We start from the raw sequence: 27,431 nt of genomic DNA on the forward strand, positions 1-27,431 counted from the left end.
AGCACCCTGTGGGGTTTCATCCACAACCCCCTTCTAATATTGCCTAAACACACCCTTTTTAAAATTAATACAGATATTGGAGTTGAAATCTTGAACAAGTTGTTCTGATTTCCCTGAAAGTGAAAAATACATAATGTCTAAATCCTTTTGAAAAGAAAGCCTAGGGGGTAATATAAATGAGTCTGCATAGTTACAGGGCTGGGGATGCTGGTCAGTGACAGGAAGAGGGGTGTGCCCTCCTCTCCCAGGTCACCTGGTTGCCATTTCCCAATACAGGATCTCGGTCTTTCCCAGCAGGATCTCTGTCCCATGTTAATGGAAAAACAACGCGCTTATGGTGCTAGGGATCAAAGACACCCCACAAAATGTTGTCATAATACTCTACGCATGCTTCATGCCTGTAGATGCTGAGACCAGAGCCTATTCCTTTTGAGTCTTGTGAGCACAGAGGCAGGCTGATCACTGAATACACGATAACTTGTCTCAAGCACGTCCTCAAATGTCTTGCGGGGTAAAATACTGAACACAACATTTTACTATTTCTTTTTCCTTCTCTGATGGGGTACAATCCATCCTGATGTCTACAAAGAGTTAATATACATTAAAGACTGGAGGCAGGGAGATGATTTATTGTTTTAAGCACATACAGTTTATCCAGCCCAGCACTAAGGAGATGTACATAAGAGGGTTGCCAACTGATCAGGAGAAATGGCCTGGGCTACTCTTGTGTCTTAAGAGTAGCTTAATATGCAGTAACCAGCAGGTGACACTTTTCATCATGTAGCAATGAATATTATCTTCTGCTTTGTTCACTCCCTCCTAACTGAACAAAGAGGGTCCTTTTACAGTGGTGATTCTCTCATATTTAGCAGTGAGGGAGCAACTGGCCCTATCCAACTCCAGCACAACATCCCTCCAATGGCTATTGTTTGTGTTTACCTTATATTTCTTTTTTATATATACTGTGAGCCCTTTGGAGACAGGGAGCTATCTTTATTTATGTATTTGTTGTTAAATTTATATACCGCCTTTCATTAAAACAATCTCAAGGCCTAACAGAACAGGAATAAGAGGCTACAAATGAGAACTCCTGAGGAGGGACCACAACACACACACCCCGCCACACACACACACACACTCAAACCTTAAATAAATCTTATTTATTAATTATTTATTTTTCTATGTAAACCACTTTGGAAATCTTGTTGAAAAGCAGTATATTAGTAGTAGTAGTGTTTTGCGATTAATCTTCTATTTAAAGCATAGGTTAACTCTGACTGAAGAGTTACTCCTGAGTAGTCCTATTGAAATTAAATAGCCCTGTAGAGTAACTCCTGAGTAGTACTGTTGAGTAACTTCATCTGGATGTCGACCTCTGAACATCAGCGTCTATCATTTCCATATTAAATCTAAATAATTCAGAATCTCTAGGAGAAAAAGCTGAATAAGAGTTGTTGTTTTGTTTAAATGCAACATTGTCTCTTATTTCTGCTTCTTAGCTTCTCATCCTAATTAATCTTATTCTGGATTAATTAGATGCAGACGTGCTCCATTTTTCAAATTATTTTTTCACCCCGAAACCTCAGGGACTTGATTGTATGATTAATCAAGCCAAAATAAAAAGTGTGACCTTGTGAATAACTCCTAGAGGTGGCAAGAGGGAGGCAGACGTCATGCTCCCAACTCAGGGAGAGACTATGAATAGAGATGTCTTAGGTTATGTCTGAACACAAGCGATCTTCTGTTGTACGTCCTGTGTGTGTATTTCCACCCCCAATTATTGTTTTAACTGATCCTTGCTTATGGGGCCTGTGTTTAAGAGTTCAGTATTTCTGAGTAGCTGCCAGGGCCACTCCCAAACTCCTGCTCCCATCACTGATCCTCACTCCTATCATAAGCAGATATAGGAACATAGGAAGCTGCTGTATGCTGAGTCAGACCATTGGTCTATCTAGCTCAGTATTGTCTTCACAGACTGGCAGTGGCTTCTCCAAGGTTGCAAGCAGGAAACTCTCTGAGCCCTATCTTGGAGATGCCAAGGAGAGAACTTGGAGCCTTCTGCTCTTCCCATCCCCTGAGGGGAATATCTTACAGTGCTCACACTTCTAGTCTTCCTTTCATATGCAACCAGGGCAGACCCTGCTTAGCTAAGGGGACAAGTCATGCTTGCGACCACAAGACCAGCTCTCTTCTCCCAGCAAGGATGAAGGGCCACTGCTGGGGTGGAGGCGCTGGGGTCACTGGAAGGGAAGGTATCTTCTCAGGCTCCTCTCCCCTAATCCTGGAGCCAGCACTGCTTACTTCAAACCCTTAATTCCTTTCTACTGGTCTTCATGGGTTTCCTAGCCATGTAATCCCCCTCCTCTCAGTAGCCATGCACTGTTCTTTGGGTTAGACGATCCAACAACACCAAGCCTCAAATTACACAGAATCAACTCCAGCTCTCTCTTCCTCCTCCTCCTCCTCCTCTTCTTCTTCTTCTTCTTCTTCTTCTTCTTCTTCTTCTTCTTCTTCTTCTTCTTCTTCTTCTTCTTCTTCTTCTTCTTCTTCACATTTGCTCTCCATGAACTCTGCTGGGATTTGAAGAAAAGGGGAAGGGGGACTCCCATCTCTAGGATTTGGTGGCGGGCCTGGTTCTCTTGCCAAGCTGAGGAGGGGACTGTTCCGGCACTATGTTTGTTTTGTTCGCTCCACGTTCCTTAGCATCTTGTTGAATGTGGTTAAACGGGGAGTGAGGTTGTGGTCCCTCCTCAGGAGTTCTCATTTGTAGCCTCTTATCCCTGCTCTGTTAGGAAATAGAATAAGAAGAGGCAGAAGTTGGAAACATTGTGGTTAGAGCATACCTGCCCTAGACCTCTTACTCCAAGGTGTTTTTTCTTTGTGTGTGGCGGGGGGGTGATGTACCCCTCTCTTGAGGGCTTTTTGGAGTAGTGATGTGCACGGACCGGTCCGGAGGCCATTCTACAGGCCTCCGGACCGGTTCGGACATGGGCGGTTCGGGGTTCGGGCGGACTGGGGTGGAGGTTCCTTTAAGGGCGGGGGGAGGGTGTACTTACCCCTCCCGCCGCTTTTCCCCCTCTGGCGCACCTTTTTTAGTTAGCAATTGGGGTGGCAGGATACTTCCCTGCCGCCCCTTCCCCCGCTCGGCTGCAAAAGGCTTCAGGAAGCCTTTTGTGCGTGAGCACGTCGTGGAGATGTGACGCACGTGTGGTGTGTGCACGTGCAAAGGGCTTCCTGAAGCCTTTTGCAGCCGAGCGGGGGAAGGGGCGGCAGGGAAGTATCCTGCTGCCCCAATTGCTAACTAAAATAGGTGTGCCGGAGGGGGAAAAGCGGCGGGAGGGGTAAGTACACCCTCCCCCTGCCCTTAAAGGAACCCCCACCCCAGTGCCGGACCGCAGCTCCGCGGTTCCGTGCACATCACTATTTTGGAGTAGCCTGGTGCTTCTCAAACTCTCACATCCCAAGCAATCCCAAGTTCTGATCAAGATCTCTCACATCCCAAGCCTATGGCAAGGGTGGCCAATCTGAGGCTCTGTAGCTGTTGTTGGACTATAACTCCCATCGTCCTCAGCCACAATTTATAGCAGCTAGGGATGATGGGAGTTTTAGTCCAGCAAGAGCTGGAGAGCCTCAGGTTGGCCACCTGTGGCCTATAGGGTAAGGCTGTCCCTAGCAGGGCAGGGGTGATGGGGTTGCTAAGCCACCTCAGGAAGTGCTTCACAGCCCCCAGCAAAATGTTTGGGCCCAAACTGATGCTGCAGTGGGCAAAAATGGATAGCTGGCTGCCAGGTCACCTTTCAGGAGAAGCATCCAGAGTGGACAGGCGCTGGATTTTCCCATCCTTCACAGCAGGCCAAACCAGATGAAATGTTTTAATGCATGCTTTTAGCCTGTGTGTTTTTCTTTTTTATTTATTACCAACCACAAGGTGGTTCGAAACTGCAGAGTAGGGGAAGACGGCTTGAACTCATTTCCCCTGCCATCATCTCAATTTAGATTGGACTCCTCTGTGGGTGCTGTTTCCCTAAACTCGGGGGCTGGGGGAACTGTGCCAATGGGAGTTTCCCTCCCAGAGGAAAGAGCAGCTGCAGGGGAAGGGGGAATCCAGATAAGCAGAAAGTATACGTTAAAATATCTCATCTCGTTTGGCTCTGAAGAACTGGAAAATCCAGGGCTAGTCAGACTTGGATGTCCTGAAAGTATACCTGGCAGCTACACATGCTTGAGCCAAGCCATTTTGCTTGGGTGGGGAAGAATATCCATGGCTGGTATTTGTAGAGGTGGGGACTGGGGCACCAACCTAGACACACAAGTGAGATGTCTACGTTGACATAAAATCACATGAGAGCAGGGCCAGCTGGAAAAGCCTAGTTCAGACTGGCCTTCTGCCTGTGGGTGGAGAAGCCTTGAGAATCCTCACAAGGACCAGACAGCTCTCAAGCAGTGGGGCTGCTCTCGTATACGGCAAGCGTAATGTCTGTCTGGGCTCCAATACCCCATCCCTAAAAGCCGTTTACTTGGAAGTAACTCCTGGGTAAGGAGGACTGCAGCTTTGGCCTTCTGTCAAACATATTTTCATTCTGTCCATGTTGCCAGATGTCCTGTGATGCTGGTAGTGGGAGACCAGGCCCCTCATGAAGATGCAGTGGTGAGTAAGGATGTCTGCCTCTTTTCTTGGAAGCTCTGCAGCACCAAGAGAGTATGTCGCCTTGGGCCTCCTGTGTCATCACCCCGTGTCCTTAACTTCTAATGGAAGCTAGGATTCTATTTCTCCTTTTGACACTGCTCTTTGTCCCCACTCTCTCTCTCTTGCCAGGTGGAGTGTAATTCCAAACTGGACCCCACCCAGACCTCTTTCCTCAAGGTAAGTAATGTCCCTCAAGCATCGCTTATATGGAGAGCACAGGCCGCCTACCCAGCATTCAGATTGTTGGTTGCTCCATCATATTCCTTCCACAGCCATCTCTTTGCCTTTTTTCTGCACTGTTATCAGTCCTTGCCTGCCATCCCTATAGTGTAACCTCAGCTCATGTTAGGCCTTTACTATTATTACTATTATTTTATTACTGTTCTTCTAGTTTTAAATAGGCCCTTAACTACCTGCCTCATTCTCTCTTGGGTATTTGTATATCAAGTCTTCTATGTAGGTGATATTTTCCTGGGTGGTTTTTTGGTGGTTGGGGGGCACCTCTGAGGTTGCAGTTTTCTCTTCTCCAGGAGGTAGCACCAGTTTGTCCTCCAAATTCCATCCTTCGTCTTCATGCTGTCCTGAGTTGAGTAAAAAATGTCTGATTCCTCCCCTGAGCAGAGAATTGGACAAGGAGGCTCCCAAGGTCCCGTCCAACTCTACGATGCCATGATTCTATAATGCTACCCCTGCGAGACATCACCCTAGGCAGCCACTTAGAAATAAAATTGGATCCCTCTCTCCTTGTATTCTTTTTTACACCGCACTCTCTGTGTGGGTTCTGCCCATTTAGAGATCGGTTTGTGTCTTTCAGATGGCAGATTCAGGAGGACAACCGCAGCTGACCCAGGTGAGATGGACTGACACAAGCTAGGGCTCAGGAGGGAGGCCTGGGGCAGGATTCAGTCGAGTCCATTCTGGGGCACATTAACATCCCAATGTGTTGATTCTTAATGTATCATTCTTTTTATCCCTCTTGGAGTATGTGTCAAAAGTTTGTGTTAGTCTAGGTATTTATTGAGATCAAGGAGGGAGTGTAAGGAAATTACGCTGGAGAGGGATGGGGGCAGAGAGAGAGAAAGACCAGGGGCTTAACCCTCCCTTGCTTGCTGGTTTGCCACTTCAGTTTGCACCCCCACCTACTACTTGCAGTTTCCAAATGCATGTTTACACTTGCAAACGTGCTTGGAAAGCTATGGAGGGAAAAGTGATTGGAGTGGAATGGAGAAGTGGTCAGCAGGGAAAGGATTAAGCACTTCCTCACATCTCCCACTCCAAATTGTGTCCTTCCCATGATGTTTTGTAGTGAGAAAATGATCTGTCGGGCTTTTATTAAGTGCATTTATATGTGTTGTTTTACTTAGGTCCTCCGTTTCATTTACAAGATCATTTAAAACATAAATATTATCTCAATTGCCCTAAGTGATCTTGTTCTTACTTCTTGAGTACAAAAGGCAAACGTCACATGCCACAAAATATGAACTGCTGCTTAACCAGAATGCGTTCGTTCTCTTTTTCAGCTACATATTTACACATTTAACAAACTGATCAAGCAAGGGTGTCTGCAGGGCTTTTTCTGGCTGGGATGGTGGCGGGCATGAGGGCCAGGCAAAGCCAGCAATCCAATACCCCCCTCCTTGGGAGTATGCCCCACTGAGCTCAATGGGAACTGGCTCACTCCAGGGGGGAGCAGCTGCCCCCTCTTGCCCCCCACCCACGCCCCTGCAGTCAAGCCATTTTCTTCTGAAGGTCTTATGTAGTACATCTTCCCACATATAATGAACTGGATCGTCTGTGTCATCCAGTTGTCAATGACATTGTATGTTTTATTTTAGTATTTGAATGTTGTATGTTTTATTTTGGCAACAGTTGTAAACAACTTAACAAACAATCTAATACTATATTTGATTTTTTTAAAAAAATAAGCAAAACCTCTCACTAAGTTGTTGGAAAGAAAGACAATTTTGAAATATATTTCTCCACTCCCTTTTACAAGAACTCTTCCAAACCGAAAGAAAAGAAACAAGTGTGCTCTTAACTTTCACCATCACCGTTTGACCAACATTGCATTGGGGAGGTCTCAGCTCCTCAAAATATGAATCTGCACAACAATGTTCCAAAAACTGAGGGTTCTTCTCCCTCTAATATCCCATGCATTTAAATAAATATATATCTTACAAGGAGAGAATCAAAAATTATTTGTGTAGTAGAACAAAGCATGGGACAGTCCATTTTGGTGTGAATATTCCCTCAGTCTTTTCTTTGATTTTGTCTCCCCCCCCCCCTCTCTTACATCCTTCAGCCTGGGAAACTGACTGAGGCCTTCAAGTACTTTGTGCAAGGCATGGGATACAGTGAGTATTGGATCCTAGACCCCACTGCAACTCTCAATGAACATGCATTACTGGGAATATTGGGCCCCATAAGGTTCCAAAGAATACCAGTCCCTCTGTATTCCTAGTGGGTGACATTGTGATTGCCCCACCGTAGCATCCACCCATGGGTATTGCTGATTAAGCTGTACTTGAGTCTTCTGGGGCTCAGACTCATTCAGAGGGCCATGAAAGCTGAAGCAAGAGACAGCACTGCCATCTTTGGTGGTGGTTTCAGGCTGGAAGCAGTGGCCTCTGTCTTCACCTTGGCTGGGCCCTGCATCCCGTTAGAGTGTATCTCAGAATCCTTTGTGGAACAGTCTAGGAGACTTGGAGGCGTTGTCTCTCTTCACATACCTCGTCCCTTCCATCCTTTACTGGATGGGTGTTCACCTTTTTTTCACAACAGTTGAGGGACCTTCTTAGGACAAGTTGCGTGAGGACTCCCAAAAGTTGAAGCCAGTTCTGGCCTAACCCCTGAACAATGGTCAGTGATGAATTTTAATCCCCAGAAGATGTTTCCCCCACTCTGGACTGAGGTATCCTTTCCTATTTCTCCTCAGTCCCTCATGTACTGGATAAGAAACTGAGCCTGGGGTCAGGTACCTTCTGTGGTAGTCCTTCCCCACCACCCACAATCCCTTGGCACGTTCCGGCCAACTTGTTTTTTCACCCCCACCCCCCTTCTCCATGGCTTTCTCACTCTTGTGTGCTCTCCAACGCACATATTGCATACACACAACCCCGCCTCCCATTAGGACATGGAGCTGTTTGCAGTGTTGATGAGAAAGCAGAAGTTGCTTTATGTGGATTTCTGTTGCGAGTCCCTACATCAAGAAGGTTGGTAGCCTGCTGTTGTATATTATCATCCAGGGGCTGCCAACTGTTCTCGGTTCTGCACTGTGGAAATCCCATTTGCTTTCCAAAACAAAATTACTCACATTATTAACTTTGTATGCAGATCTCCTAATTGTGCACAGACTCGATCAATTTGCACCCCGTATATCTCCCTCTGTGTGTGTGTGCGCGCGTGTGCGTGCATGTGTAACATCTTTTGAAATGTTGCAAAATAAGGGCAGGTATATAGACAGTAATGATGTAGACATTTGATGTTTTAGAGGGATTTTGCAAGGGAGGGAGGAGTAAGTGAAGGGCTAGAAACTTGTGCCACGATCCTTGCCCTCCTGTGTTCTGCGTCTGTACAAGCATTTATTGAGAGGTCCTCCTCTTTCCTCCCCTGCCCAGTCAGCACTCAACTCCCTTGACTTGCACTTTAGGTTCTAGTGCACACCCAAAGGCCTTGAGCTTTGTTAAACAAAAAAGCATTGATCATCCTAGATATTTGACCTGGTAGTCCCAGATCTCTGTTTTACAGCCTAAGGAGATATGGATGGGAAGAGAGCTGGTCTTGTGGGAGCGAGCATGACTTGTCCCCTTAAGCTAAGCAGGATCTGCCCTGATTGCATATAAATGGGTGACGATGTGTAAGGCTGGAGAGCTGGTCTTGTGGTAGCAAGCATGACTTGTCCCCGTAGCTAAGCAGGGTCTGTCCTGGTTACATCTGAATGGGAGACTTGATGTGTGAGCACTGCAAGATATTCCCCTCAGGGGATGAAGCCACTCTGGGAAGAGCAGGAGCTTTCACGTTCCCTCCCTGGCTTCTCCAAGATAGGGCTGAGAGAAATTCCTGCCTGCAGCACTGGAGAATCCGCTGCCAGTCTGTGAAGACAATACTGAGCTAGATAGACCAATGGTCTGACTCAGTATATGGCAGTTTCCTATGTTCCTAATGTAAGATATCCCCCTTGGGGGATGGAGCCACTCTGGGAAGAGCATCTAGGCTCCAAGTTCCCTCCCTGGCATCTCCAAGACAGGGCTGAGCGAGATCCCAGCCTACAACCTTGGAGAAGCCACTGCCAGTCTGTGTAGACAATACTGAGTCTGACTCAGTATATGGCAGCTTCCTGTGTTCCTATGTTACAGCTAAATGTGCCCATTCCCATCTTGTCATACATGTGGCAGTAGAGCTAGGGAACTGGGACATCACTGACTTGTATTGTAGCACCATTCCTTGCCAACCTCAGAGCAAGCTTTAGAGATGGATTCTGGCTCCCCACTGGCAAGAATGTCAGCTTACTCTGCCTCTTTCTCTCTCCTTCTTTCCCCCCACAGTGGCTTCGTCCTGCATGACGCGCCTGTCCCGCTCACGCACCGCCTCCCTGTCCAGTGCAACTTCCGGGGACGGGAACCGCTCCCGCTCGCGCACCCTGTCCCAGAGCAGCGAGGCGGGGGCACCTCAGCCGCCTGCCCCCACCATGGAGGTGTCCTGCTGAGCGCCAGGCCAGGGGACGAGACCGCCTCCCACCTCTGAACAGGACTTCTTCTGCTATCCCACAATGCACTCCGGCTGCTGGGCCATGTGACGATCTCCCCTAACGGTACTAAATGTCCAGGGAGGCCCAGATGGGATGCAGTTTTACTCTTTTTAAAACCAACATTAACTCCCCTCGACCCTTCCTTCTCACCCAATACATACACACCTCCCTCGCCAACCCCACCCTGTTCTCTCCCATAACCTAAAACTAGTGTCAGCCCCCAGTTTACTTAATGACCCTCGACACCTAAGGAGATACGGATGGAAGACTACTATATACTTTCTAAACTGTTAGACCCTCAGCACTTACTCTGGATTTCTCCTTTGTCCTGTCCTCCGTCCCCTTGCACACTTAGTTTCCTTAACAAGGGAGGTCTGGATTTTATTTTGTTTTCTGTTTTTGTTCGGTCTAAATCACAACTAACCATTGTCCCCTTCCCCTGATTTCTGAGTGATACGTTCTTGGAATAGCCTGGATGGGCATCAGATCACCTTGCCGGCTCTCTCGGTCCCCCGTGGAGTGTACGTAGGCAAAAGCAGGACCTCATGAGAGAGATGCACAAGCCCCCATAAGGACTTGTATTGCTACTGTCATGCCAACATAACACTCCTTAGAAAGGGAGTGGCATTTCCCCTCCTACAACCCTGTGCCCTCATCTGCATCTTGTCTGCTTTGGTCTCCCAAGACCCACCTCCATTCAGTCTGTCCTGAGAGGCTCTAGTTCCTTTGCAGGGCTAAGACCATTTTTCTCCCCTCTAAGAGAAGCTCACCCCTGCAAGTTTTTCCCCATCTGTCTTTGCTCTCATTTTGTATCCTCACGCCCCTCCCATACATACACCCTCCCTGCTCAATGGCTGCATTTCTCTTTCCTTCCCCATCCCCATCTCACTCCTTCAGAATAATCCCTTGTAGATGGTAGCAGCTTTGTGGTGTGCATGTATGGTTCCCGCTAAGACAGCGAGCGATTCTGGCGGATCGGGGCATTTGGCGAGGCTGAGATTGGGGGGAGGGGTTCTGGGGAGGGCAGGATTGTTCCTCTGGGGATGTTGCAGGGGAAAGTCGGGGTGGGAGATGGCTTGGGGCTTGAGCCAGATTTCATTGCTGCGACTGTGCCAGGCACAGGTGGCAGTCGGTGATGGTTGTACTGGCTTCGTGTAACGAGACAAGTGGAGAACGCCGACGGTGGTCGGATGTGAATTTTTGCAACAAAATGCTGACTGTACTAGGTTCTGGCTACTGGCTTTGAGCAGGGCTCTTGTGGTGCTGCTGTGGAGGGTGACCTTTGCGTCAGCTTATTCTCTAATGGAATTCTAACTGTACCAGTTCTTTGAATGTTATCGGCTGTATTAAAAAACCTACATGTATAGATAGTGTTTGCCATGTTGATCTCGCAGAATAAGTAATCCACAATTTAAAAAGGTAAAATATTTTCTTTGGACCAGCTAGCGTGAGAGAAAGCAGTATGTAAGCTTTTGAGTGACACAGAATGTTCGTCATACTGCAGAGCAAAGAGGACTGTGTAACCTGAAAGCTGGAATACTCCCACGCCAGAGATGATGGTCAAATTAGAAAGACACCTTACTTAAACCTGAATTGGCACTGGGGGTTAATGGCTCAGCTGCCTATGTAAAGGGGCATTGTTTGAAATGGGTTCCGGCTGGAATATTAGCTCCTGCGTATAATGGGATCCTGTTGTATTTGAGAATGTGTGGGCTCTTTTTTCCCCCAGAGCAATTGATGGTGAATCCCGACTCTTAACAATAAAGTCTCTAGAGGAATGAGTTTTGGCTTCTTTTTCTTACGACTTTGCTGGCCTGTGCCATCCACCGGGTATAGGGCTGGTTTCTGTGGGACAGGGAAGTCACAGAGGACTGCAGGCAAAACCAAACATAAGATTTGCCAGGCTGGATGAGTCAGATGAACGCTCGCCTTCTGTGTTTTGTCTTCTCGCATTGGTTGATCGGATGCCTCTGGTAATTTCACAAGCAAGGAATAGAATACTTTGCATTTAAAGAAGGCCCACATACATCAGCTCCGTCATCTTCCTTATAACCTGATAATCTCAGTCTGTATTATTAGCCCCATATTGCAAATGAGCTGAGGCTATTATCATGCCAAAGACCAGGTGGTAAGTTGGTGGCAGAGATGAGAATTTACCTGGTCTGCTTTACTCTTCAGACTCTTAGGTGCTATGCTATGCCACACCACCTCCAGACCCCCACTCCCCTTCCAGAGAACTCAAACATCCTGGTCTCAGCCTCCTTAGCCCTCAGGACATTTTTTTTAAAAAATCCCATCCTTTGGCTCTGGACCAATTACTTGAAGATGAATTGCTATAGCAACAATTAATGGAGATTGGAATCCCCACTTTGCCAATAAACTTGCCTTGAAAGCTGCACAATCCACTTGCCTGCCACTTTAAGTGAAATCTGAGAGGCACATGGGCTGTAGCCTAGCATCAGAGTGTCTGCTTTGCATGCAGAATGTCCCAGGTTCATGCCCAGGCATCTCCAGGTAGGGCTGGGAAAGATTCCTGCCCGATACCTTGGAGAGCTGCTACCAGTCAGTATAGAAGGCTTCCTCTGTTTATTATTTATTTAAAATATTTATACCCCACCCCTCCAGTACACTACTGATCGGGTCGGCTCACAACAATAAAATAGGTACAATATACAATAAAAGTAATAAAATTAACCAAATTAAGTAAACAAGTTAAAAGTCAGGTTAAAAACCACAATCAGTATTAAGTTTCAAATTAAAAGTTACTTTAAAAACTAAAAATTGAGAATTAGAAAAACTAAAGAACCTACCAGATATAACCAAAGATGGAGCATTAAAAAGCCTCTTTAAAAAGATGTGTTTTTAGTTATTTTTTAAAAACATTGAGGGGAGGGAGCATGGCAAAGCACTTCAGGGAGGGTGTTCCAAAACCAAGGGGCCACTACTGAGAAGGCCCTGTCTCTAGTCCCCACCAACCAGATCTCTGTTAGTGGTGGGGCCATGAGCAGGGCCTGAGATGATGAGCAGAGGGCCCTGGCAGGTTCAGATGGGCGAATGCAGTCCGACAGTACCCCAAGCGGTGTAGAGCTTCAAAGGTCAAGACTAGCACCTTGAATCTAGCCCAGAAGTGGATGAAGCTGCCGCAGGATGGGTGTGATACTCATGAAGCAACTTGTGCCCACAAGCATCCTTGCAGCAGCATTCTGGACCAGCTGACACTTCCAAACAGTCTTCGAGGGCAGCTCCACGGAGAACACATCGCAGTAGTTCAATCTGGATGTTACCAACGCGCGAGTGACTGAGGTCAGATCTGACTTCTCCGAGTAGGGCCGCAGCTGGTGTACCAGCCGCAGTTGGTAAAAGGCACTTCTTCTGCACACTGCCGCCACCTTCGCCGCCAAGGACAATGGACCTCTCCCGGAGGTTTCATGTAAATGTTAAACAGCATAGGGGACAGAATAGATCCCTGTGGCACCCCAAAGGCCAAGGGGTGGGGCAGGCATCTCCCAGAACCACTTTCTGAGTACGACCCTCCAGGAAGGAACGGAGCCACTGTATAACCATGCCCCCAAGTCCCAACCTGGAGAGACATCCCAGAAGAATACCATGGCCGATGGTATCGAGGAGAGCTGCTGAGAGGTCCAGGAGAATCAACAGAGTCACACTCCATCTGTCTATCTCCCTGCATAGGTCATCCACCAGGGCGACTAGGGCAGTTTCTGTCCCATCCAGGACTGCCTGTAGCTGAGACGCCACAACGCATCTCAGTATAAGATATAGGAAGATGGACCATAGGTCCATCTGTGCATTATAAATTACACAGAAAGACTGCCCAACCATGATGTGGGGCTGAAAATCTATGATTAGCAGCTGCTAGTAGCCACAGAGGGCAACACTTCCACCTCTTCAAAACAGCCCTGTCGGGTGCTGTTGTGGGAAAATAAATAAGACTTACAGGTCTGTTTTACAGCTGATTTTACCCTGAATTAATAGACTAAAGTGGTAACTTTCTGGACTGTGCCACTTCAGCCTCCTGGTAATATGGTTTTTTGTTTGTTTTTAATGCTCCTACACATTAAAAAAAAAAAGTCCTGCTTGGAGGAAAGCAGGACTGCAGAGAGAAGGGCGACACTAAACCTTTCCCTCTGGCAATGTAGTGCTTTTTATGTAGGTGATCATTTAATATAAAGAGAAGTTTCCTGCAGATGCATGCTAAAATGTTACAGAATTCCTCTACCACCCTTCATCGTGTACAGATCAAAGTCCAAAGAGGGATAACTACTCTGTGATAAAAGGTTCCTGACCATTCTTCCATAGCAGGATTTTCAAGACTCTCTTCTGACACAATTCCCTTTTCAATTTTGTTTTCCATCTAGGCCTTCCTCCCAGCGGGGCTGACCTTTTCCCGGGAGTCAAAAGCGTAAATCTTTCTCCTCTGCCATCTTGTGCCAGCAGGCAGTCCAAAAGACCATGGATGCTGCCAAGGTTCTCCCTTCCCTTAAAAAACGAAACAAAACAGGTTAAAACCTCTTCTTGCTGATCCAAGGAACAAAAGGAGTATACATCCTTGTGGCATGGGGAAGTTTTCAACCTATCTGTGCAAAAGACTGGGCCCTCATCCCAGTTTGAGCCATGTGATTGTGTCCAATGTTTTCACTGTAAACTGAATTTGGATCCCATCTCCGCGGCAGCAAGGAGGCTGGAAGGCCTTTTGTTTGAAAAGGCAGCAACATGAAGAGCTGAGACTGGGATGCAAGAGCAACATACTCTAAGGATGACGTCATGGTACGCATGGGGATCAGTCCCTTAGGAGGAATAGTTAGATGGGATGGGGGTGGAATCCTCCTAAACCTTTTCTTCAACTCCTATGCCCTGATCCAGCTCTAGTCATGCGCAGTTATGTGTGACTAGTTGCACCAGAATAGGGATGCCAATGTGTGTCTGATCATCCCATTGAAACGTTTTTTATTTAAACATTTAAGGTTTATTTAAATGAGCATCCTATTTAAACTTAATGCAGCATGGGCGGGCAGCCACCCTGGGATACACAACCGAAACTGTGGCGGATTTCTTGTGGATGTCCAACATTGCTTTCAACTAGAGGTATATCGACAGCTGAAGGCACTCACCTCCCCCATAATTATATATACGCATGCACACACTCAATGCCACATTTGGGGTTTCAGAAATTCCTTTGGGCCTCTCCTGACACCGAATTAAGTGCACTTAAAGCATCTGGCTTACATACAGAATAAGGATGCCCCAGTGCAATGAGAGAGTAGCCTAACAGAACTGCACTGGTGCAACAGGGACGCAGCAATTTTTGATGCCCTCCCCTTCCCCAGGAAGCTGTCTGTGCATCCGGAAATATGTCCCTGAGGGTTGTGCTGCCACTTCCTGGGCGTTTTCCACATCACACGCTGCAGCATATTCACAATAGCATATGTCCCTGAAGTGCCCCTCCGTATTGCCTGTGTGTTGACATCACAGTCATTGTGTTGTCACCAGGGTGCCGTCCATATTTCCGATGCCTTGTTTTGGCTTTTATTGATGCGTTACGGCCCTATAACATGGTAAACGCGTTGCTGGAAAGTAGCTGGTTTTTTCCATTGTAGGGAGGCTTGCCCTGTCGTTTATGCAGTGTGGTGTGGTGTGGGTGCTTATTTTCATTCCTCAGATAATTTTTATTTGACTGGTGTTGAGGTGGCGGTGGTGGGGAGATCACTTAGCAGAGTCCCCTAGCTCCTTGAAATTCAAAGCTTTGCCAAACTTTTGAGAAAAGTTACACTTACCACAGCGTAGTGCAGATATTTGTTCTCAATCTGCAACTACCTCAAGCTCCCTGCTTTGCCTGCCTCATCCTCTCCTTCCAGCTTGCCCAGGAACCCTGCCCATGACTCCCAGTTAGGAACATAGGAAACTGCCATATACTGAGGCAGACCATTGGTCTATCTAGCTGAGTATTGTCTTCACAGACTGGCAGCGGCTTCTCCAAGGTTGCAGGCAGGAATCTCTCTCAGCCCTATCTTGGAGAAGTCAGGGAGGGAACTTGGAACCTAGATGCAATTCTCAGAGCAGTGGCTCCATCCCCTGAGGGGAATCTCTTACAGTGCTCACGCTTCTAGTCTCCCATTCAGATGCAACCAGGGCAGACCCTGCTTAGCTAGGGGGACAAGTCATGCTTGCTACCACAAGACCAGCTCTCCTCCCCCAGTTCCAGAGGAGCTCTTGCTGCCAACCGGCGCACTCGCAGGGCGCAGAGACTAGGCCTCCTCCTGGGGAGCCCGGGCAGCAGCCACCCACCTCCCCCAGCCCTGTGGAGCGGAGCCTCCAGACAGGCAGGCAGGCAGGGCCCGAAGGTGCAAGGCCAGGGCTGGGCAGCCACTTGGTGCTGCTCCCTCCTATTATGCCCCCCTCTCCACCATAGGATTGTATTATTGTATTTACACTGGAATCACTTGCACCCAACAATGCAAATGAATGCAATAACTTTTGTTTGTTTGGGCATAGCGCTTCCCCCTGGCAGATTTGCACTAGGTAGCCAAGAAATGTTTTTTAAAAGTCACCACACACACACACACACACACACCTGCAACTCCATTGGCCCAAATGGAGCAGGAGGAGGGGCAGATAAACGTGTTTCAAGGAGAAATATGGACAATCCTGCCTTGAAAGCACGTTGCAGTGGATGGAAAATAGGAATGGCCACCAGACTACAACGCCACATAGAACAATGCGCTACTCTTGGTTTTAAACGGTTTCACTGTCCCATCACACTTTGCAATGTTGCAAATCTTAAAGTCCGCAAAACGCCCAGGGAAAGAGATGGACAACAAAAATGGTTATTTCCCCATTGCAGTGGTGCAGTGAGTTGGAAAGTTCTGGTAGACTGCTCACCAGTATATATGACATCACTGAAATCAATTGATTTTTTTAAAAAAAAATTAAATTAAACATCGTTAATGCTGCTTTGGGTTGTGGCCTGGCTGTGTAACATGTTACACCTCGTAACACCTGTAGGTCAAATTAAAAAAATCAGACTAACAAAGTGAACATAAAAATTGCTCTCTTCCATGCTCTATCCTGGATTGGGCTTGCTCCAGATTTGAAGGGTCCTTGGAAAAAATGCCTTGCAGTGGGTCCTCTCCTGTGTCATTGAGCTAGAAGGCTTCCTGGCTGGCAGTAAGTAGAGGCTGTAGCAGCAGCTACAGCAATAACAGCGGTGTAGCCACAGTGGTGGCTGGGCTGGAGGTGCCCACCTATGATGATGGAGGAGAGCTGGTCTTGTGGTAGCAAGCATGACTTGTCCCCATAGCTAAGCAGGGTCTGCCCTGGTTGCATATGAATGGGAGACTAGAAGTGTGAGCACTGTAAGAGATTCCCCTCAGGGGATGAAGCCACTCTGGGAAGGGCAGAAGATTTCAAGTTCCCTCCCTGGCTTCTGCAAGATAGGGCTGAGAGAGATTCCTGCCTGCAACCTTGGAGAAGCCGCTGCCAGTCTGTGAAGATGATACTGAGCTAGATAGACCAATGGTCTGACTCAGTATATGGCAGTTTCCTATGTTCCTATGTTGATCTCCATCACAGTGAGCCATATCAACATTTAAAGGGCACTAGAGTCCTGCATTTGGCTGCAGCAGCTTAAACCAGCCCACTAAATTGACTGACTGATCGATCAAAGTGGCAGTCTTGTGCCTTCTTACTTGGGAGTAAGGCTCATGGAGCTCAGTGGGGTGTGCCTCAGAATAAACATACACAAAACTGGGGGTGGGTGGGTGGTGATCCCTAAGCCTCATCCTTACGTTTCTTTCAGGCACTCCAGGGCCCTGTCAGTTCCTGCCTTCATTCTGCAGTGAAAATTATGTGGACAGTCTGCTTTTCAACCTTCTGGCATTGGTGTGGAGATCTGATTGCAATGAATGGTCCTCAGGATGGCTTGAGACATCTTCATGAACATTAGCAAGGAAATTATAGGAAATCACATTATCAAGGGTGGGAGGACCCAGATTTTTAACTCTATTAGGGACATTAAATGAGATACAAACTGCACCAGCGAGTCCCAGGAAAAACAGCAGGTGTGGATGCAGCCTAATAGAGCATGTAAGTCCAGAATTAACATTTCCAGATTGGAAACCATGTTAGTCTGTGGCAATAAAAACAAGTCTCTGGATTAGCATGGTTTCTGATTCAGTTGTTGATAGGACAACTATGAAATGTTGGTAATGTGTTGTTGCTCTCTGCTGGCCATTAATGGAACTGCAGAGAAAAAGTTCACATAGCCACTTGCTGCAAACAGCTCTCTCTCTCTCTCTCTCTCTCTCTCTCTCATGCTGATTATTGACACCCTAATTCAGCAGAAAACTCCAGTAATCTTCAGTGGGATTCACAGTCCCACTGTCAGTTCCTGCCCTGATCTTGTTCTGCTAAAAATGTAAACTTCCCAGAAATCTTAAAGCTTGCAAAAATTAAATAAATGTTTTATTGATTGATTTGATTTGATTTCTATACCACCCTTCCAAAAATGGCTCAGGGTGGTTTACACAGAGAACTAAAGAAAGAGCAAGGAAATTGTAAGTATTAAGGAGCCTAGATTTTCTAATGCATGTCTCTTGTATGGTTCATCTCTCGACTGCTGCAATAAACTAGTAAGGGTGCTATCTAGCACACTGTTGGCTCATGGGGGACAAGGTATGTAGGTCTCTGCATACACAAACAAGCCCCAAGGATTAGAGATATGTAGTGTCCACCCCTTCCATTCTTTGGGTCTGACAAACAAACAAACAAACACACACACACAGTCACTGCAACTTCAGACCAGGTGTGGCATTGTACACCTGGGTTGTGGATCAGCAATAAAAAGCCCTCCACATGCCCCAGCAAGGTATGCAGCCCTGAATGTGTCCTGTCTGACTCTGGTGTGGATCTTGCTCATGCCCAGACCCCCGTGGAAGGTTCCCTCAAAGCAAGCTGTGGTGGTGAATAGAGGTTCTGCTGGTGGTGGGGTGGTGCCCCACCAGGTCCGATGCACAGACTAGCCTGGGCTAGGGAGGAAGAGACTGAGAAAGGCACTGGGCTCCAGCCCCCTGAGTCTTGCACTAGTTGGACCCAGCAACTTCCTCTTCCTTCCCGACTTCCTGGCCCCATCATGGGCTACCGAGATCCTTGTGATGTCGCCTCCACCTCCTCCCTGGGATGAGCTAGCATGGGGCCTGGCCAGTGGTGACTCAAGACCTCTGTGTAGCTGAAGCAGGACATCAAACAACCCCCCCAATGCATGTACACCCCTGTTCTTTTTTCTTTAAATCAAGGGGCAGGAGGGCACCTTGCTGATGCCCCAGTTACCTTCTACCTGCTGCATGGAGGGGCAATCCTTGAGACTGGCCCACAGCAATTAGGGGCATTCCAGCACTTGATGGCACCTCTTAGTCTTGTAACATCCTGCAGTTCTGTTAAACAACCCATATCTAAGCCCACAGTTCCACCATGTGCTGCTGGAGAGCTGGTCTTGAGGTAGCAAGCATGAATTGCCCCCTTTGCTAAGTCGGGTCTGCCCTGGTTTGCATTTGAATGAGAGACTACAAGGGAGCACTAAAATATTCTCCATAGGGAATGGGGCTGCTCTGGGAAGAGCATCTGCCTGCTTGCATGCAGAAGGTCCCAAGATCCCTACCTGGCATCTCCAAGATAAGGCTGAGAGAGACTCCGGCCTGTAGGGTTGCCATATTCTGGCTTTCCAGATCTGGGTGCCTAATATGCATATTAGGGAAATTGGCTTGAAAATGATTCTTGAGCAGAATAGTGACTGCACATTTGCTCCATAACTCTACTTCTACAAAGACTAGAGCTTAGCTTTTAAAATTATTATTATTAATGAAAGCTAAAATCCCGGCGAATCTGGGTGGTCTAAGCAATCTGGGCAAGATGCTTAAAATCCGGGTGAAACCCAGAATCTCGGGGGGCATGGCAACTCTACCAGCCTGTAACCTTGGAGAAGCCGCTGCCCGACTTGGTAGACAATACTGAGTTAGATGGACCAAGGGTCTGACTTGATTTAAGGCACCTTCCTATGTTCCTATGCCTCTTCCAGCAAGCTAAAAAGCAGATGCCTAGATTCCACTTTACAAGCTAAGTTGAAGACTTCCAGAATACCAACAGGACGCCGCTGTGTATCTTCACTTTCAGAAATCAAAGGAATAGGGTGCCTATACGAAAGTCATGGAGGCAGTGAGAGGGGCCTTTGGTAACAGGGGAACAGCCAACACAGCCAGCGATACAGACGGGAGACGCCTGTGTCAGAGCAGTTGTTTATTGGCCTCCCCTTCCGAGACAAAGGAGAAGACGGGCCGGGTTCTCAGGCAGCATGGCAAGTCTCTGCCCCGCAGCTAGTGGCTCTTGTCATAGGTGCCAGCCCCCTTGTAGTTCCCGACATATCCAGTGTTATCATGCATGTCGGCACGCCCAGCAATGCCCTTGCCCTTGCCACTTTCATCGAATCGTTCCTTGTGAGAGCCTGTGTACTTGCTGGTGTCGGTCAGTCGATCCACTGCACCAGCCGCGACCGATTTCTGCAAGACAAGGGGAGGGCAGCGAGTGAGTGACGGAGGTTGCTGGGGGGAGGAGGTTAGTCGTGGGCTGATTCCAGCTTATGCAAAATGGAGGGATGACGGTCGTCACTGCATGGCTAAACTGCAGTTGAACTTGAGACACATCATCCTTGACTGATTGGTTAACTCCTTTGGTTCGAGTGTGATGCTAATCATACCAAGGGCAAGGCAGGATCTGATCCCCGCAGAGGTCACCAGCAGGACCAGCCCATCCACTTGGCAGACCTAGGCAGTCGCCTAGGGCATACATTCTTGGGAAACGCTACATACCTCCCTTCCCCTCTCCAAGCAAATACTGAAGTGTCTGATTTGCTGGGGGTGGCCATTCATTCTCCTCCCTAGAAAGGGAGTGGAGGGTGCAGAGATGGGGAAGAAAGAGTGAGTGAGCCAATGTAACTTTGCTTTGCTCTCTCTCTCCCATCTCGAATTCTTTCCCATCCTGGCAAATGAACAGCCTGCACAGCTCAAGTTAAAGCTGGTGCTCCACACATCTCACAGGGCAGGGGAAGGGGGCAATGTCACGCTTCCCCTAGCGTGCCAAAACTTCTAGGGCCAATTGTCTGTCTAGGAGAGAAGCTGTAGTTCAGTGGGTAGAGCACATGCCTTGCATGCAGAATGTTCCCGGTTCAGTCCTCCAGGTAGGACTGGGGAAGACTCCCGTCTGAAACATTGGAGAGCTCCTGTCATTCACTGGAGATAGATAGATTAAGGCAGCATCATATGTTCATACGACTTCATCTGCCTCTACAGCAGACCTTGGCCCCTCACTTGTTTTTGCACTGCAACTCCCATAATCCCTAGCGACAGTGGCCAATAGCCAGGGATTATGGGAGTTGTAGGCCAACATCGGCAGGAGGGTTGAAGTTGCGTAGCCCTGCTCTACAGTAACATCCTAGGTATAGGACAGAATGATATGGGATTTGCACCCACTCTACACAGGATCATTAGGGATCGCTCATATTGGCTCCATGCTTGCCCTACAGTGGGGATGCTTCTAAGGCAGAACACCCCATTCTCATTTACAGGATTTTCCAAATTAGTGTCTGTTCACACATGCATGTATATCACTTGATCACTGGACTGGCAACCAAATGTGTGAAGTGACTCTGTCGAAAGACCTTAGGGCTGTTCTCATGATTATTATTAGGATAGGGAAAGCTTCCTCTACTCTAGTTCAGGAGATGTCCATGCTTCTGATATTTGATTGTGTATTAGATCAAAGCAAGGTTGCAGGCAAGGAGCTTGCTCCTCTGATAAGCACCAGCTGGGTAGGCGGGTTTTTCCTCTGACCTCATTCTGAAACTGGGGACAGAATCTGGGTAGGGTGTTCTTGTCCTACCCAGCTGGGACTTGACAGACAAGCAAGCTCCCTGCCTCCAACCTTGCTTTTGTCTAACACACGATCCAATATCGGGAACGCGCACAGCTCCTGAACCGGAGGCTTCGCCTAGCCTGATCGTGAGGACAGCCCTCTTGTGTGGCAGTTTGAAAGTTGGTGCATTCTGTGAAGTGATGCTGCTGCAGTCACTTCAGGATGGAGCTGCAGGTATGGAACCATCTTTATAACATGATCTATTTTGTGGCATTGCATTCTTATTCTGCCCTTCGACATATGACTCCAGGGCAATTTGCATCTGTTGTCAGTTCTGGGATCTCCACTTGGGCCTCACCCTTTTGTTCTCATGGTTGGTTTGTACCAACCGAGCAAGAGACTCCATCGAGTTTTATCCTGTCCTAAGTGAAGGTGGAAATGCTTGCTCACCCCCCTATCTTTGTAGGGAAGCTGTTGGTTACTCACCGTCACCCCCACGTTGCCTGGCTCCTTGCCCTCCATCAGGTGGTGTGTTGCCTGCAAAGCATCGTCAGGGGCCTTCCCTTTGAAGCGTTTCACACTCAGCTCTTTGATGGCTTCCTGGAACTCTGGAAATGTGATGTTACGAGCACCCTTGGTCCTGGGGACAGATAAGCAGGACACCATTTGGGACTCCCTGTACCGACACACTGTGGGCCCTCAATTGCATGACTCCATCTTTGGGGCACACAGAAACTTGAAATTAAGATACTGCCATATCAGCAATCAACATGGTTGACTGTGGCACTTCAGACTGTAGGCGTATGGAACCCTTTGGGGGGGTACAAAAAACAAAAACCTCCCTTGAAGTAGAAATGTGTATAGGAGGGATCCATGCCCAGCCGTGTCCCTGCAGTGCTCTTTTTTTGGGGGGGGGGTGGAAGGAGTTGGGGTTCTTGGCGTAGATCGTGGAATATTACAACCTGTGGTTTCTAGCAGCCCAGGTTTCTACTCGGGGCTGGTCCTAGAATAAACAGCACCCTGGGAAAAGAGTCCCTTTGGTGTTCCTCCACATTGGTTAGTACTGTACACTCCACAAACAGGAAGCCACCAAGCTGAGTTTGCTGCCCCCTTCAAGTAGGTGCCATGGACCACTGGCTGGCTCAGTCACCCCTAAGGCCAGCCGGCCTTGGCTCAACCACCTTGTTTTCCTTCATGTGCTGATCTAGCCTCAGTCATATGCAGTTGCAGACATGGTTTCCTGCCAAGTTCCCACTGAAGCTTGAGGGAAGCTCAGTTGCTGCACTAAATAAAGGCTGGCCTGAGTTTACCTGCAAGTGTGGTTTGTTTTGTTAAGCTGCTTTCTGCAGCAACCCACAGTTCTGGCCTACACAGGAACTGGGCAGGGGCCACCACCTAGCAGCTGCCATGCATGTGGTTGTCTTACCAACCACACCCCCACACCCCACACTCACACCACCCCCTCAGCTCACTTGACTTTGTTAAAGACGATGTCCACATCGGTGCTGGTCACAGCCTTCCCATCCATCACACCACACTCCTTCAACATCTTGGAGAAGTTCTTGCCCGTCATGTCACTGCCAGTGGCTGCTGTGTCTCCATAGGTGGCAAATTTACGGAAGGCCTTTTCCAGTTCCGACATCCTGCCTGCAGATGTAGAAAAAGGAAGGGAAGTAGGATTGCCGACTCTCACTGAAGCTATTTCTGAAGATTTCTATTTCTATTGTTGTTGTTGTTGTAATCCTTTTCACAATAACAAGCCATTAAAATCTCCAGGATTGGCTTCAATAGTCACCTGGAGATTAATGCCAGATCCAGAGAGTTGGTAACCCTAGGGTGCAGAGATGCAACATGAGGGGCGGTAATTCCCTCTAGCAAGAGCATGATCTGAACCCAGCATGGCCTGTGAAAAGTCATGGGGTGAACAATTAGGTGGCGGCTGCATGCATCGTATTTCACAGAGGAGCCTCATTTGGGAGCAGTATAGAAGGTCCAGGAAGGCCGATTTCCAGACTGCAGTCTCTCTCTCTCTCTCTCTCTCTCTCTCTCTCTCTCTCACACACACACACACACACACACACACACACACACACACACCAGTGTATCAAACCACATAGAATGGCTGACATAATGCACAGTGATATGGAGTCACTGTGCACCACATTAGGGCTGCGGTGGACGTATAAGGCTGCCCCAACACTAGAAAGCACATGGTAGAGCAAGCAGGGTTGCATGACCTTCAAGAATATATTTCTGCAAGTGAAAAGGGCTTTTGGAGGAAGGGAGAGAAGCTAAAATTGCTCCCCCTCGCCCACCATCCCTCATCTCTGAAACACACTATCACTTCAGGGATGCTACCAGCTCCCTGCGGAACCACAGCCCTTTTTACACCAACCTACTACTGCTGCACACCATGTTGGCCAATGTCCCTATTTTTGCATTTTGGGGGATGCCTTGTTATAAAGTGTGACACATGAAGGGAAATGCACATGCATTAATTCTATTCAATTTGTTTATTACAGTCTTCCACCAGCCAACATAAGCATATTCATATGACAGCATGAATACTAAGGCACTAAGACTTGCACAGCCTGGCATTTCACTTGCACAGCCTTGCAAACATGTGCTGCATATTGAATTTCTTGATAACGTTAGTGTAATCATGCTTTCCTAAGCTAACTGTATCAAAAGAACGATCACCTGCTTGGCATTAAAGTCAGCTCAGGACAGGCTGCCACAGAGTAAATGAATGGATTATACAACTACTAGTCAGGATGCTGTCCTTCAGCAATTGACAGCATTTTGACTAGTGGTTTGTGAGTGAAAAATGTTCTGCTCGCTAAAGTGGCAATTTCCCCTTATCCCTCGTCCCCTCTGCAGCCTCCTGTCGCCCAAGAAAACATATCCCTAAGGGTTGGGGAAACTTGCTCCTCACACGAGCAGAACATCTTCTCACAGAACCACAAGTGCAGCAGCTGCCCAAGGCATAACGATGGAGGGCATGAAATGATCCTTGGTGTCCCAATAGAGATGTCCAAGCATGTCCCTGCTTCCATTGCTGAAATGTTGGAGGGTATTGGGGTCAGGTGCAGCCACTTTGAGAACAGCACTTGGGGGTGTTCTCAGCCGGGGGCACAGCAAGAGCAGAGGAAGAAAAGCTGTTTGTGCTACTCATGGACTGTGAGGGAAAGCAGAGCCCAGACACAGCCTACTGGCTTGCCATGTTTGAAATAACAGGCCCTATTCAAAACAGCGTAATGTTTAGTTGTGGGATAGAACCAAAATCCAGGGAAACTCTTCATTTTGCTGAAGAATTGAAATTGTGGGGGGAGAGGGGTCTCAGGTTCTGAAGTCTGTCTAAGGCACTGAAAAAGCTACTCTTCTGTTGTTATTTCTTATTCAACTTGTTTGTGACTGTGCCTTGGAGCTCGTCATGACCCTGGAGCTCAGAGTTTCTGCACAGAGCAATGAATGGTCACCTTCCCCACCTCCTCCACTGACACCCACTGTTTTAATCTGAGGTCAGGCTTACCTGAGTTGGTAGATCGTTTGGCCCCTGCCCTCTTCTCTGTCTCACCTAGGAAGGAGTTGGCCTGCTCTGACCCACAACACCAGTGACTTGGGAGTACTCTTTGTGGTGGGGATTGTGACCTCATCAGAGGGTCATAATCTCTACCGCATCATGGTGGGGATCATAAGACATCATGACTAATCTCACTTGCTTTAATTGCCTCTAAAGTGGAAGCGGCTAATAGCAAGAGAGTACTGGATATGTAAGAACAACAACACACAATAGACTTCACACACATATACACAATCACTCAACTATTTGTTGCTTACAACTCACTGGAAAGGCCCAGGGCAGAAAAAGTTAGATTGGCGAAATATCAAGTATAATTAATCTGAGGGCTATCTCTGGTTACTAGTCTTTCTGGGCCTAGGACTGTTCAAGTTCCTGAGGAGATCACACAGGCCCAACCACTCACACACCTCCGCTGCAGAAGTCCTCATATGCTTGGCTGACAAATTCTTTCAGAAGGAGGAGGAAGAGACTGGCTAACCTTGATTCAATCCTAACCAACAGGGAAGAATTGGTCGATGTGGTTGAAGTCGTGGGAACTTTCATGCTGGAATGTTTGATCGTAAGGAAAGCTAAAGTAAAAAGCAAGAACCTTAGATTGTAGGAAGGCTAATTCTAATAAGCTAAGAGAAGCACTAGGATTTGGATTCCATGGCTAGATACACTAATAGGAAAGGAGCCCGAGGTGGGTATGAGTTACCAAAGACATTAGTAAAGGCACAATCACTAACCATTTGAATAAGAAAGGACAGCAGCAGAGTAGCTTTTTCAGTGAGAGAACAAACTCTGATTTTTTGCTTGTTCAGATCCAGCAACCTAACATTTTGTAGTGAGGTGCACAGCAATTTTCACAAGGCTACATCACCGTGCGGTAAGATAACTCACTCACATTTATTCCTGTACATGCATGGAATTGAGATCATGCCACCCAGAGAGTACAGGGCTGCACATAGAGTCATACTCTGCTTTCCAAACCACTGAAATAAGTAAACCACCCAGGATGGGACTTGGAGGCTGAAGGCCTTGCAAAAGCTGTCAGTTCAAATATGGCTTACAGCTCCTAAGAGGTGGGGGAACATAGGAAGCTGCCATATACTGAGTCAGATCATTGGTCTACCTAGCTCAGTATTGTCTACACAGACTGGCAGCGGCTTCTCCAAGGTTGCAGGCAGGAGTCCCTCTCAGCCCTATCTTGGCGATGCCAGGGAGGGACCTTGGAACCTAGATGCTCTAGAAGCAGGATAGCCTTTCACCCTTATTTTTTTTCTGGCAACTGGTCTCAAAGTAAATAAATTAATGACCTGGGCATTTGTTTCCTCCTCTCTGGTCATCTGGAAGCTCGCTGTTCTGTCTCATTACAACCAGCACTGCATCCTCCAGTTCTTCACACCACATTTCTTATTCTGGGACTTTCTGGGCTTGCCTCTTAAATATGTGATACGCAGTAAGAGAGTAGACCACCAGCTCTGCAAGGGCTATGCTCTGTTCTAGGACTATATGCCATGGCACTGTACAGAGATATAAATAAAATGGCTCCCTGTCCCCAAAGCGGGGGAAACAACAGCATTAGATACCAGCAACAGCTACTGGGGGATGCAGTGCTGGGGACAGATAGGGCCAATTGCTCTCCCCCTGCTAAAGAAAGAGACTCACCACTTTTAAAAGGTGCCTCTTTGTTCAGTTATCAAGAATCCACCACTTCTTGGCAATAGGCCCCAATGGTCTTCCGCAGTGTTCTAGTCCAGGCTTTCTTAACCTTGGGCCCCCAGATGTTGTTGGACTACAACCCGCAGAATCCCCAGACATGGCCTTTGTGGCTGGGGATTCTGGGAGCTGTAGTCCAACAACATCTGGGGGACCAAGGTTAAGAAACCCTGTTCTAGTCCTTCACCCACTACGCCCCATTCACAATGACACCAGTCCCAATAATAGCCAGGATGCGGCTCTGCTCATTCTTGACCTGACTCCCGCCAGTGCCTCAAAAGCTGATTCCATAGCAGCCGGTGAACTCGCTTCCTCCTCCACTGAGCATCCCCTTGTGATTATACACCATAGCTTGGATGCTGCCTGCTTCAGTCACCCTCCTGCCAACCTCCCCGAGTCCAGTTGCCCACCATTCTTATATAGGATGCTCTGAGGACCAAGACCGTAGTTGCCTTTGCGGGGGCTGCTGGGGCATGTTTCCTTGCACTGAGAATTAAAATAAGCTTAAAATTGTAATGCAGGCATCCTGGCACCACTGCCAAAGCTGTATTTAACTCCATATTTTCGGAAGAGAGACCCAACCTATGTGCTCAGGCATTTCTCATGAACAGGGGAAATACCCATGATGCCACAGTGTCTTGTCAGCTGTGCACTCCCCAGCACAGAGCACCCAATCAGCTTCTCCCTGCTGGCTTCTGATTGCTTCTAGCAGAATGACCTGAGAGCTGGGTGCCCCCAGATGCACCCATGAAAAAAATCTAATCATAGAGCCAGCTGGTTGGGAAAGATGCTGCAGT

The 27,431-nt window shown here is 47.8% G+C and overlaps 2 protein-coding genes and 1 long non-coding RNA gene across 10 annotated transcripts in view; 2 read left to right on the forward strand and 1 right to left on the reverse strand.

Moving 5' to 3' along the window:
• NDRG2 (NDRG family member 2) overlaps positions 1 to 11,215 on the forward strand; it is a 46,072-nt gene extending 34,857 nt beyond the window's left edge. For 5 of the 8 annotated variants that reach the window (XM_053260315.1, XM_053260318.1, XM_053260314.1 and 2 more), the window contains 5 exons: positions 4,597 to 4,648; positions 4,817 to 4,864; positions 5,502 to 5,537; positions 6,990 to 7,041; positions 7,623 to 8,023. In XM_053260315.1, the coding sequence (XP_053116290.1) occupies positions 4,597 to 4,648; positions 4,817 to 4,864; positions 5,502 to 5,537; positions 6,990 to 7,041; positions 7,623 to 8,008 (574 nt within the window). In that variant the 3' untranslated portion in view covers positions 8,009 to 8,023. Of the gene's footprint in view, positions 1 to 4,596; positions 4,649 to 4,816; positions 4,865 to 5,501; positions 5,538 to 6,989; positions 7,042 to 7,622; positions 8,024 to 9,231 lie in introns of those variants that run through there. The other 3 variants (XM_053260320.1, XM_053260319.1, XM_053260321.1) reach the window with 2 other exon arrangements.
• Positions 11,216 to 16,314: 5,099 nt separating this feature from the next.
• Positions 16,315 to 17,923, forward strand: LOC128331512 (uncharacterized). The gene is made up of 2 exons (XR_008310331.1): positions 16,315 to 16,616; positions 17,248 to 17,923. It is a non-coding gene; the product is annotated as an uncharacterized LOC128331512 (long non-coding RNA).
• A 1,801-nt stretch (positions 17,924 to 19,724) lies between these two features.
• Positions 19,725 to 25,035, reverse strand: LOC128330666 (tubulin polymerization-promoting protein family member 2-like). The gene is made up of 4 exons (XM_053263833.1): positions 24,883 to 25,035; positions 22,823 to 22,997; positions 21,837 to 21,990; positions 19,725 to 19,999 (listed from the first exon to the last, which is right to left on the reverse strand). The coding sequence occupies exons 1-4, from the start codon at positions 25,004 to 25,006 to the stop codon at positions 19,817 to 19,819; spliced, it is 636 nt and encodes a 211-aa protein (XP_053119808.1). The 5' UTR covers positions 25,007 to 25,035; the 3' UTR covers positions 19,725 to 19,816.
• Between the last annotated feature and the right edge of the window lie 2,396 nt (positions 25,036 to 27,431).

Source organism: Hemicordylus capensis, chromosome 6, assembly GCF_027244095.1.
Source record: "Hemicordylus capensis ecotype Gifberg chromosome 6, rHemCap1.1.pri, whole genome shotgun sequence".
NCBI classification, from domain to species: Eukaryota; Metazoa; Chordata; class Lepidosauria; order Squamata; family Cordylidae; genus Hemicordylus; species Hemicordylus capensis.

Excerpts from the sequence above, each read along its gene's own strand:
- LOC128330666 (XM_053263833.1), bottom strand. The coding sequence starts at position 25,006 with ATGAGGTCACAATCCCCACCACAAAGAGTACTCCCAAGTCACTGGTGT. Across the intron at positions 21,991-22,822 it reads ATCGTCTTTAACAAAGTCAA|GACCAAGGGTGCTCGTAACA; the intron begins GTGAGCTGAGGG and ends ATCTGTCCCCAG. Across the intron at positions 20,000-21,836 it reads CAGGCAACGTGGGGGTGACG|AAATCGGTCGCGGCTGGTGC; the intron begins GTGAGTAACCAA and ends CTTGTCTTGCAG.